Source organism: Notothenia coriiceps, unplaced genomic scaffold (genome assembly GCF_000735185.1).
Source record: "Notothenia coriiceps isolate Sejong01 unplaced genomic scaffold, NC01 NC01_scaffold00028446, whole genome shotgun sequence".
Classification (NCBI taxonomy): domain Eukaryota; kingdom Metazoa; phylum Chordata; class Actinopteri; order Perciformes; family Nototheniidae; genus Notothenia; species Notothenia coriiceps.
Window position 1 is genome coordinate 1421 of NW_011361147.1, and position 12661 is coordinate 14081.

Consider the following 12661-nt stretch of genomic DNA (forward strand, 5'->3'; position numbering starts at 1 on the left):
CTTTAGTTAGATGAAGCTAACGTGGATATTGCATTTGTAACATGGCTAGTGTAACTAAATTATCATTATATGTCTTAAATAGAGGATATGATATAATGAAATAGGGTATGTAAAGTATAAGTAGAGCAAAGAAGATGGTCATAACGTTTTTGTTTCCATTTATTGGAGCCTTGAGTACAAGTAATGTCCAAAGGTAAAATTCAGTTTATAACTCAGACCTTTGGATTGACCACTTTTTGTCCAGCCTTTTTAAAACGTTTTACCTAAAGAATTGTTTTAAAGCATGTTGTCCTGGAAGTTCACTCTGCTTTCACTGTTTTCTGTTCATTTGCAGTTCTCCATGATGATTTTAAACACAGACGGAAAGCCCCTTAAAAATCATCTCAGAACTCTCAGTGTTTTGGGTTTCCTTCTTCTACTAACAAACTACTGTAGAGGTAAGTAACACACAATACAATCTTCAAAAAAAGTTACACTTACAGCATTGGGAAGACGTTTATATTTTGCTTAATTAGGCAAAACTTCAGTAAAGACTTTTAAGCAAGTGGTACCCCAATAGATGTTGTTACTGGAAAACGCTAAATATCTGTAACAATTAGAGAAAACAGTCCATCAATGTTGTGATTGTTTTTCTTTGCAAACAGGTACTATAAAGCATTTTGACATTATGGGAATTGAGGCTCGCTACAATATCGACAAGCTTTTCAGAGATATAGAAAAATCTTGCTTAACCTTTTTGCTGTAATTTAGCCGTGAGGCTAACGTTAGCTTACAACGCAAGACTAAGCTGTGCGCAGGAGCTAAACCATTAGAAACATTTGTTTGAAACCTTTTTTTCTTGAGCTCTTTTTTGAGTTGCTTTTGTAAGCAGTTGTTGCCAATGGGAATATGGAGAACGGCCTTTAACAGCCCTCTTAACATTTAAAAAAAACTACGATTAGCCAAAGTCTTAGCCAAAGGGTTACATTATATAATATACTTCTTTTGAATTTCCAGGTCAGTCTCAGCTGATTGGCTCATCTCAGCCAATCGTAGCAAACCTTGGTGATGACATCATTTTGCCGTGTTATCTGGAGCCGGCGGTAAATGCTGCTGGTTTGACGTTGGAGTGGACGAGGCCCGACATGGACCCCAGATTCGTCCGTGTGATGCGGCTTGGAAATGAACTTGTGGATAAAAAACACAATTTTTTCAAGGGAAGAACATCAATGTTCACCGATGAGATGAAGAACGGAAACATTTCCATGAAACTCTCCAACGTACAACTCTCTGATCAGGGGAAATACAGATGTTTCATTCCAGCGCTTGGCAGGCAAGCTTTTGTTCAACTGGTTTTTGGTAAGTGCGTAATGTATGTGTTCATGGTGCATGTTTAGATAAGTCTTTATCTTGAGGAGAGAGTTTTAGTTTTGTCTCAGTCTTCAGAGAAATTCAGACATTAAAATACTGTACGCTACTTTGTTCGTATTTAAGGATCTTCCAGCTTAACGCACTGCCTGATCTATGCTATAGTATATATAGCATAGAATATATTTTACTCCCGCAGAGCAATAAGCCAATAAACTTGGGAGCTAATTGGATCAGTTTTAAGTGAGGATTTTGGGAGAAAGGAACATACATCCGATTTGGAATCTGCGATTTTACTTCCTTGTCTTCCTTCTGTCCAGCATCCGGTCCTTCCTCTCCGCCTGTCATCAGTTTATCAGGGCTGGACGGTCAGAGTGGAGGAGTGGTGCTGCAGTGTGAGTCTGCAGGCTGGTATCCGGAGCCTGAGGTGTTGTGGCTGGACGCTGAGGGAAAGCTCCTCTCTGCTGGACCTCCAGAGACAGTCAGAGGTCCTGATGACCTCTATACTGTCAGCAGCAGAGTGACTGTGGAGAAGAGACCCAGCAACAGCTTCACCTGCAGAGTCCAGCACCACAACACCAACCACATCACACAGACACACTTCAGCATTTCAGGTAGACTAAATATAAATTGTTTTAAACAACCACTGCTTTAGTCTCCAATGGCTGATGTCCTTGTTTACATAAATGCTGTGATGTTCTGTGTTTTATCATTTCAGATGATTTCTTTAAGCTCCAGTCCAGTTCTTCTTCCGTCAATATTGGACTGGCTGTCAGTTTGGCTGTTTGCATTCTGTTAATGTTGGCGGTTTCTTTCTTCTTTTTGTGGAAGCGGAGACAAAACATATTCAGTAAGTGACTTGTTCATTTCATTACTTTTAATTTGTCAAATTATACTCAAATGGTTTATGGTTAAGTGATATGTTTCAGTTGTGTTTATTAAAGTTAAATTGATCACAATCTAAGTATTTTAGATAAATACATGTCTTAAATACGTTGGTCTTGTTTCACACAGATACCATAAGAAACCTTTCAGAATGCTTTAAAACGAATAAAACAAAAGATCAGATTTCCGCTGACGAAGAAAAAGGGAAGCTTACGACACCTGAAACTGTGCCAATGGAGACTTTGAAGGATAAAGGAGAAGAACTGAGCAAACAGGTAAGTAAAGAAACAGGACACCACTTTGGTAAATGGAGATAAACTGACTGAGGTCAAGATTGATCTAAGCATACAAATTATTAACATTGAGACACAGGACCTGTTGTTGGACTCCATGACTAACTGAGTCTGTTGAGATCTCTAGTCTAGTTCTAGTAAGATCAAACAACTGTCAATATGTGAATGTTTTAGGTGTCCTAGTTCACTGAGGGGTGAACCCTACATTATTTTGATTATATTGTTATCTGCAATATACAAGTATCCACATTTATATTAGCATGAATACAAGATTGGTTATCTCCATGTTTGCAGTCTTTGTCTGTTTCTTTGTTTAACAAAGCAAGACTCTGTGTCATTTCAATCACGAGAGACTTCATTTTGTTTAAGTCTTTGATGATTAGATCCCCATCCTGAAATCGTATATCACACATTAGCTGTACACTTTACGAATATGATAGTTTTGTATGGACAACTTTACCATTCAATCTCGTCCAACTGATCATTGCTGCTGTCACTCCTCGGCTCTTGGTAGTTCAGGCATTTATCAAACCTGGCAACTCCGGGCTTCCTGGCAGCTGTCAATCAAAGTCCAGTGGCTACGCCCCAAAGTGTCAGAAACTTTTAACGCGCCAGACAGACTCCGCGAGCGAGTGAGGCTGACACTCCCGCGAGCGAGCAAGAGGGCTGTCTCTGCTCGCGGGGGTTTAATCTGCGCGCGAGGATCATTTTATGCTCGTGTAAAAGCACATTTTCCGCTCGTGAGTAGCTTGTTTTGCGCGCTAGAATATTGACCCAAATCTGACTCCAAGCGGAAAATGTGCTTTTACACGAGCATAAAATGATCCTCGCGCGCAGATNAACCGGACTTGAACAGAACTTTTCTACAAGACTCCAGTACCCAGGTCGGCGACGGCTAACGCCAGCAGTGTGTGTGAGAGAGAGAGAGAGTGTGATTAAAATAGCCCCATTGCTTTTACAATAAATAAACATTGAATGTGTTTAATTGAATAGGAAAGGGGTTTAACGTTAGTGGCAGGTTGTGTGTGAGAGAGAATAAATAAGACAGCCCAATATTTTTAAAAAAATCTATTCTTTTTCGCAATTTTCCGCATATTTCACAACTTCCCGCAATTTCACCGCATAAAATCACATAAATACCCCGCATGTTTAATCGCATAATCAAGGATTTTTGCTCGCGTTTTTCTGGCGGGTCTAAATAAGGGCAGTGTCAACACAGACGCCTGTCAACCCGCACTCTGCTGTTCCTCAGCGCCGCTCCCCCTCCCTCCCGCTGAAATTATGAATGAAAAGCGTATAGTAATCATAGATAACACGGCAGGGTCCGTGACAGTTTGTTTTCATCTGATTTCAAATAAACAAAGTCTTGGTTTTTAGAATATTAAACTTGTTTCGCCAAATTCAGATAATAAATACAACTTTTAAGCTTGTAAAGGCATAATTACAAGCGGTAACCTAACGTCACAGCAGGCATAACAGCAGCCGGTGTTTGTTGTGAGTGTTTCCCCGGGAAACAAACACAATACACACAAACGCGTCACAGATTATTTCGCGGTATTTGGCTGCCGAACGAAATCATGTACGCAGCTCGCGACGTAACTAGTCTAGTGGACGGTATCAGTACTATAAATAACTGATTTTAAAAATTAATTAATTAATTACGTTATTTATAATTTAACCTGAGGGCCGCAAAAAGAGGAGGTGGGGGGCCGCATGCAGCCCCCGGGCCGCCATTTGCCCATCCCTGTTCCAGTGGATACAAACACTATGCTAAATGGTTTAACCTTGTATAACGTACTATACATACCAAGCAAATACATCCATGATAAACTGTAACCAAGCTGACAACAACATTTAATGACATTTAGTTGAGATTTGAAATAATTGGAACCCAGCCCTATTATGCATCTTTGAAAATAAGGATCAAGAACTTGAGTTGACTATACCTGAAATGTATCCATAAGCCTTGATATTAAATATGAATGTGTATTCAGTGAGGCTAAACAGGCTTTGAAATAGATCAATATGAACAGTGAGGATTAGATTAGGAGACTATATTGATCTATGTGTTGGACAGTATCAATACAACATATGTTGAAGCCGTCTGTCTAATTGCACCATACTTTATCAATTCAATTTATAATATGCAGAACATGGGCTAAATTGAAGGGAAAGGCAGATTCCCCTGTTATAATGATCCCTAAACAACCATTAATTAACTAAAATATGTATGTGGACAGAATCCCCTTTGAAAAACACATGAGGGTCATTAGAAAAAAGTGCTTTTATTGCCTGATCCAGCGTGATAAATGTTGGATTTTTCTTTTTTTTCTAACTAAAGAGGGCTTTTTATATTTAAATGAAACATATCAGACTTAGTTATTTTCTGTCAGATCAGCTAACTTCTAGGACATTAGTGTTGAAAAGATGCTAAAAGATCAGAGTACCCCTAGATGTTCATGTATTCTGAAAAACATCAACTGGGCAAGAAATACGGCTAAGGATTGGTACAACACCTAATCTAAAGACATGCTAGTTCATGCAGACAGTGCTGGCAGGCACCCCACCAGCTGGGGACATCTGGGCATAAATTCAGTGAACAATCTGAATATGAGTCTGAATTTGCTCAATAGCTGCATCACATCACATCACTGGGTGGGATGTGTTATCTCATGGAGTTCAGTTTTATACTTGCTCCACTCTGAAACCATGTTAAAACTCCCGTACAGCAAAGCTAGCCCTTTTTCACATTTTTTTTAAATGTATTTCCCACCTGCCTGCACATCTTTGGTGTCAGCTCTCCAGCATACTACTCTAGAAGTACTCTGCAGACCACCCCTGATTCACAGAGAATCTAGTTTGTGATGCACTCACTGAAAACCTGTGCCTCTTCACGAAGAAAAGCCTATTATGACATACCCTGCCTATACTCTCTGATTTTAATGTTTTTGTTCAATTCAATATACTGTAAGGAAAGACTGGTCTCTTTCTTCCTTACTATTTTCTTTATCCAACAGGAGAGGGGTAATCCAAGTGCTAGCAGGGAACATGACCCAGAGTTCAATATTAGGTTAGAAAAACCGAAAGAGAAACAAGATATGTGACACCACATCTTTCTCAAGCTATTTTAGAGTATAGTGTACCAGATAGTACTGTATAGTGTACCAGACAGGGCCTATCTGTGGCTTTTGAGGCAACTACGGCATAAGGAGATACACTGGGTATGAAATAATGGATGGAAGTAAAAAAGAAAACATCGAATCCATAGGCTCTGGTGGCCTATAGTGCAACAAGAACAGTGACCTTTTAGAGTAAATGCCCATCAGATTCATGCTGGAGGCAATTATTGTGGAAATGTAGTTTTCACTTGTCATGCTTTCCTGCCATGCTACCACTAAATTATCACTAATATGGGATTTTACTCACTCACATTCTAAATATTCCTACATGTTTTAAAATCCCCCAAATAAGAACTGTTGCTCCCAGTAATACAAAGTGAAGTGAGAAATGAAGAGAAAATGCAAATAAATTGCTGATCATGTTCCACCATCGCTAAAAGTAATTAAAAGACAACACACAGTTCTAATTTAGTGGATATGAGCAGCAAATGCTATTTTCAAGGTCTAATTTTCTCCTGAGTTTGAACATTTGCATATTAATAGTATAATATACTATTTTCTTTACTTCCCACAGATTCTATTTGAAGAATAGAAAAGTTGACACAATGAGCTGTAAGTATAATGAATAAACTTGGAGTATGCTAACAAAACAATTGGATATTCTTGGAAACAGAAGAAAAATCAAAGAACACATCTTGACATGATTCGCTGTAGTGAAGTACAGTACATGAAACTATTATAAAAGCTTTATATATAGCTGGGTGTTTGAAAGAGACCTTAACAGGCGTGTGTGGTACAGGGCAGTGTATCTAATCTCTTTACTACACAAGACGTCAGTGCACTGACCTTCCTGGTGGCAGGGAATACAGTTGTGAAGGAAAGTGAGCATTGGGCGATTATATCATCGGGCAGAAGAGGTGGGCAGAGGGAATGTGTATGTTGACTTGATGATAACATCTGCTGGCTAGCAATTGGAAGTTTCTAAGGTGTTATCTGCACCTCCAGAAGAAACGGATGAGGTTTAGCATTGCTTTAACCTAGACATAACCTCGGTTTACTTTTTACAGTACAGCCCTTTCAGTAACATCAAACACCTTTCCAACCCGTAGGGAAGCTATTAGCAGGGGAAACACCGGCACCTAATTATATATCATGACAATTATCCTCAACAGCAGGTTTGTGTGTTTTCATTAGAACACAGGTCAGACAGAGATTGAAACGAAAACTGCAAACCGTAGAAAAAGGTGTAGAAACAGCTTTTAAAAGAATACAAAAAGGAGAGTGAGAACCAATGAGGCCACGCAGTTATCTAACGCAAAACCATTGGTCTTTTATCTAGGTCTCAATTATTCAACAAGAAAGCAGCCTCCCCCTCTTAGGAGAGAGTGGATATTGGACTCTATATTACCTTTCGACAGGGGAATAGGAGGGCTGCAGTACATTCCACCTGAGAGGCTGTTCTGGGACCAGGCGCCGGCTGTGCCCGTAATGACATCATCCATTTCTTGGGGCCTCCTGGAACACGATTATGGTGATTTGCAATTTATTCACATCTGTTGTGTTGAATTTCTTTGTACTCAGTTCAGCTGTTCAGAGCCCCAGTGATCTACTTCTGGGCCAGTGGCACTGCAAATAGCCATCAGTTTATATGTAAAGCCCATATTAAAACCTGTTCAGCAGTTGAATGTTAATTTAATCATATGAACCACCTTTGTCGACCTCCCACATCTGTACTGTACACATATGTACTCTGTATTGGGTAAATATGATTACTATATTATTGAAGCACACATCACATCTGTTACTGAAATTAGCTGCATTACAGTAGAGCAGTTATTGTGAACTACACAAATGCAATTACATCTATTGACTGGGACAGATGCCAAGTGTATCATCCTAACATGAATCAACAGCTCAAACTGCAATATGATGAAAGTGGAACATTTTGCAGCCGAGTGTAAAATAATTATATTAACAGTAACATTTGAGAGGTATGGACAAAGTACAATTTGGAACATGGGCATAGACTATATTCTCTGATTTAGTATTGTCTGGAGAGATCAATTATCAAACAACAGATGGTGCATGTGTTCACTCTGAGAGACTTGGCCAATTATAAACTGTTGACAAAACAGGTCCAAAACAAGGGTGCTTCGACACCTTTTAGTTTAGTTTAAACAAATGGATGCATTTGCCCAATTAGCTTTGTTAATTTGAGCTGGTGTGAAGCCATCAATCAAACTCTAATGCAGACTGGGCCAAGACCTCCTGGAAGAGGTCGTTGGTCCTCTTCCAAGTGTAGTGTGCTGGGGTTGTTTCTTTTATGAAAGCAAAACAGACCCAAGGGATATTTGTGACAGCAATTTGGCAATTTAAGCACCAGATGAAAATCCTTTGGCCATGAAGAAAGTCATCTTAGAACATCTGTGCAAGAAACTTAAATTAATACAAATAGTAACCATTATAAGAAATGCTTTTGAGTATTTGAGTATTGTAATTTTGCCTGATACATTAAACAGTAGGGAGCTTAATCAAAAGGAAGCAGGTGTCAGGAAAAAAATATTTTTTCTTCCGTTTCTATTTCCCATAATGGTCCATAAAATCAAGTTGAGTGCACCAAAATATAATAATCACAAATAATTACTTATTTCTTTGTGAGCTCTCACACAATGCCGAACCACCAAACCTTTCAGTCAACTATCACCTCATGCTTGCAGCTCTTGGTCAGTTTTTTAAAAACAATTTATTTGGCCAGGACCAAATAAAAATCAAAGATGTTGCATTTACTCCATTTACCCGGGGTCAGTTTATCTTTAGATTCAGATTTGTTTTTCTTATTCAGTCACCAAAAATAATAAGCAACTAAACCTTGCAGGCATCAGGATTTGAAATTATGAAAAAGAGGGTTTTACTTACGCAGACATGTAGACAAGTGTTTTATATACTGTAACATACAACACAATTTATGTTTCACTAAACTTCACTAAACTTCACTTCTCACTAAATCTGTGGGTGTCACATTAGCTACAAAAAGCTAAACAAACAAAGCTGAACATGTGGATTTATGTCAAATCAGATCACTAAGGGGTTAAGTAGAAGACAAACACTAACTAATTAACAATAAAGTAAATATGGGACCATTTGTCTTTGTCATTCAAATATTTCTTTATCTTAATGTTATATAAGATAAGGAGATATTTAAAAACGTTTATTTATCCTCAAATAATAAATAAAGTATGTTAACTAGATTCCCAATCACCCCCCATGATGTTATGGGGTATTGGTATAGTCCAACAGGCCACTTCCTGCATTTAACTGCTCTGCTTTAGGGGAACATCTTTTGCTCAGGCCAGACAAGATGTCTTTCCAACAGTGGCAACAAGCAGTGAACCCCTCATTACTTGTTAGTCAAAAGTCAAGCAAATGTAAATAACTTAAAGGTGGGGTAGGTAATTTTGGAGAAACCAGCTCGAGTGCCCAATAATTTGAAAATACCATGGAAAATACACAACCGGAAAAAATCTGCCACTTCCTTACAGAGCCCCTCCTTCAACACACACGAACGCGCACATGACCAATGAGGGCACGAGACAAGTTTGTGCACAGATGGAAGGCTGACAGGCAGGTAGGCCATCCAGTTATTTTAGCCGGGCTGGCTAAAATGATTGGTCGTGCTTTTTACAGTACTACGGCTTCCACAGATGAAATTTTTTTATGGATTTTTTGTCAAAGCACTTCAGATATTCATTGCTATTGGGATGTTAAGAGCATTCCATGGAATATAACAAAAAGTGTATCTTGAGCCGGTTTCTCAAACTTACCTACCCCACCTTTAAGGTGAATAAATGAGGTAAAAAGTAGACAAACTATAAGCTTGACTATTTGTGACTATATGTGTTGTGTTTTCTCAGATAAAAAGGAGGACCAAAATGCAGGACAGCATGCAGGCAGTGAAAAAAGAAAAGGTAAGCTTTACTGAAGCTCAAGTAGTCAAATACAGGTATTAGTGAGTGAAATGGCAAAGAAGCTAAAACTTCCCATCTTTATTCGTACCATCCTTTAAAAACTGATGTAAAGCTAGTGCTGTTTACTCCACCTTCTTTTGAATGAAAATATATACATAGCTCTCTGTTGTTGTATACTATGTATTATTTTTATGTTGTTTATTGCACTCGTCGTGTCATTGTTTTAATGTGTAAATGCATGTAGCTTACTTACCTTTAAATTAGTTGTGAGGGAGCAGGTGTGGCCTTCACAGTGACCTATCCCGTCATCAACAGGGGTTTGCATATGATTACACTGGGACAGACTTAGTCATGCCTTACCTTGGCACCTGCGTATCAAAACGCTAAGACATTAAACTATGAACACACAAAAAACACCTGATTGATTATGAGAAAATATTAACTTTGACGGCAGATGGCCAATTTCCTAAGACTCTTCTCTTGCAATGTCAATATACCAGATCATATTATATGACGTCTGGCTGCGGGAGGGATTATTTATATCATGTTTTTGCCAGCTGTTATTTCACCTTGGTTGACCCCTGCTGTGCAGATGCCATACCTCATGAACATGCTTAATAAATGAAATGCCTATATTCTCATCCCTCACACACACCACTGTACTAGCAGTCACACTGTATGCACATACACACATATCACTGAGGCTGCCAACATAATCTAGTCCATCTCCGCTATCTGCAATGTATTACACTAGTGTGAGTGATGAGCACAAGGAAAGACTGACTATGACTGGTGGAGAACCAATTTAAATGTTCAGATTGCTAGGGAGGGTGGCAGGCACGGTGAGACTACAAGCTACAAGAGAGGTTTATCAATGAACACAGAATTCATTTGAGGATGAACCTCATTCTGTGGACCCTTCCTTATCTCCCTCCTGGAACTGATTGGTTAAACAGGCATGATGACTACGCATTTGATGACTAGACAACACTGCTGTTTAGGCACTGATGGACAGAGAAGAAGAAGGGGTAGAGGGATATAAGCCTAGAGGGCCATTTTCTCCCCAGACATGAGAAACAAACGTCACACACACTTGTGAAGAATACTCCTGAATAGATAAGATATTTGCACATGTGCCGTGGAAGAGCTACACTGACCAGAGTGCTAATTGTATCAGGTTTCATTTGGAGTGTTGTATCAAAGGAAATGATATTGTTGCCAAATAAAATAAATGTAATTAGGCCATTTCATCTTTCAACAAGAAGCCCTTAATTAATTGTTGGGATACATTCTTGTAAGCAGTTTCATTCAAACAGGCTGTGTGTTTAGACAAGTATAATTGGCAGAATCACAGAGAAACAAAATGTTATTCAAGTTGAAGATACCGCTCTTATTATCAGCAGTTACCTTAATATAGTGTCATTTAAAAGAATCTTTGAATCTAACAAAAACATCAGGAACCATTAAACTATACTCATAATGCACTCGATCTCTTTAGAAGTGCGTGTGAGCATACCTGTCTTTTTGCGCACATGTGCATGTGACATGAGACCTTGTGTGTTTTTGAACTTGTGCTGCAAGAGGGTAGTGTGAACATCCTGGCTGCATACTTCAAAGAGCAGCAGTGGTGAGGCTCAGCATGGAAGTGACTCAGGCTCCAAAGAGACCAAGGGAAGAAATCAAACAGGCTGCCATTTTTGTGGCCAGCCAGCTTGACAGAGGTTGTGCCTCCCATCTCCTTCACTCTCTCTCCGTTTCACTCCTTCCCCCATCCTCCCTCAAAGGTATAGCATCAGCCTGAAATTGAAGATTGTAGATTATCCTTGAAACGTGCCCTGCAGCGAGTGCAGGTGACTTGCAATACAAATTTAAATCTTAAGAGTAAGAAGAACAGTCTTGGTGTAATATCAGAAAAATTCTTTTTGACAGGACCTGGTTGTCTTTTTCTACCTGGTACCAGTCTTTGTGCTAATCTATACTATCTGGCTGCTGGCAGTGGCTTCATATTTACCGTTGTGTGAAAGTGTAATTGATCCTCTCATCTAACTCTCTGCAAGAAAGTCAATAACTATATTACTCAAAATGTCAAACTATTCATTTGATTTGATTTATGGGAGTATTACAATCTATTTTGAACAGAAAACACATCTTCTAATTAATGTCCAAAATTGTATTTAGCATTGATGTATATAAATGTTGTGTACAAATTTAACAAACATAAATGTAGAATCAATTGATCTGAATTAATACTAACTCTAAAGGCTCTGAAATCCTGTTTCTGATTCAGCTTCTAGTCACGGTTTGTACATAAACACCAAATGTTATGCCTACATTAGAACAGCTGTGCTTATCTACATTGAGATCTGTGTCTGCACTGCTTATTCTGGGCTTTTCTGATTAGTTTGAAGTGGGCGGGTCCTGGTCAAAACATCACATTTTTCTGGTAAACAATATAAAAATACTTAAATCCAAACAGTCGATGGTTTTTTGTTTGTGTTGACATGGTTGATAAAGATGTAGTGAATTGGCTTCCAAATGGTCTTTATGATGTTTTTTCAATGGTAGGCCTACACTTTTAATAAAATGTATGATGGCATATGTAACTATGCATTTCTATTTTTATAGAGAAATAAAAACATATTATAGATATAAATGAGGGCCTCAGGGATTATGTACATTCATACAATAAATATGTTTATGTGTCTACTGAGAGTGATGGAGGAGTATAGCACTGTTAAACAGGGACAAGGTATGGAGTCAGATTTGGGTCAATATTCTAGCGCGCAAAACAAGCTACTCACGAGCGGAAAATGTGCTTTTACACGAGCATAAAATGACCCTCGTGCGCAGATTAAACCCCTGCGAGCGGCTATGCGCTCGCTCGTGGGAGTGTCAGCCTCACTGAAACTTTGGGACGGAGCCACTGGGCTTTGATTGACAGCTGCCAGGAAGCCCGGAGTTGCCAGGTTTGATAAATGCCTGAACTACCAAGAGCCGAGGAGTGACAGCAGCAATATCAGTAGGACGAGATTGAATGGTAAAGATGCCCATA

At 39.0% G+C, this 12661-nt stretch overlaps 1 protein-coding gene across 1 annotated transcript in view; it reads left to right on the top strand.

The window, feature by feature from the left end:
• Window positions 1-998: 998 nt before the first annotated feature.
• LOC104958228 (butyrophilin subfamily 3 member A2-like) overlaps window positions 999-12661 on the top strand; it is an 18303-nt gene continuing 6640 nt past the window's right edge. The window contains exons 1-4 of the mRNA XM_010785956.1: window positions 999-1338; window positions 1668-1961; window positions 2066-2197; window positions 2362-2507. Coding sequence (XP_010784258.1) covers window positions 1125-1338; window positions 1668-1961; window positions 2066-2197; window positions 2362-2507 — 786 coding nt within the window. The 5' untranslated portion in view covers window positions 999-1124. The remainder of the gene's footprint in view (window positions 1339-1667; window positions 1962-2065; window positions 2198-2361; window positions 2508-12661) is intronic.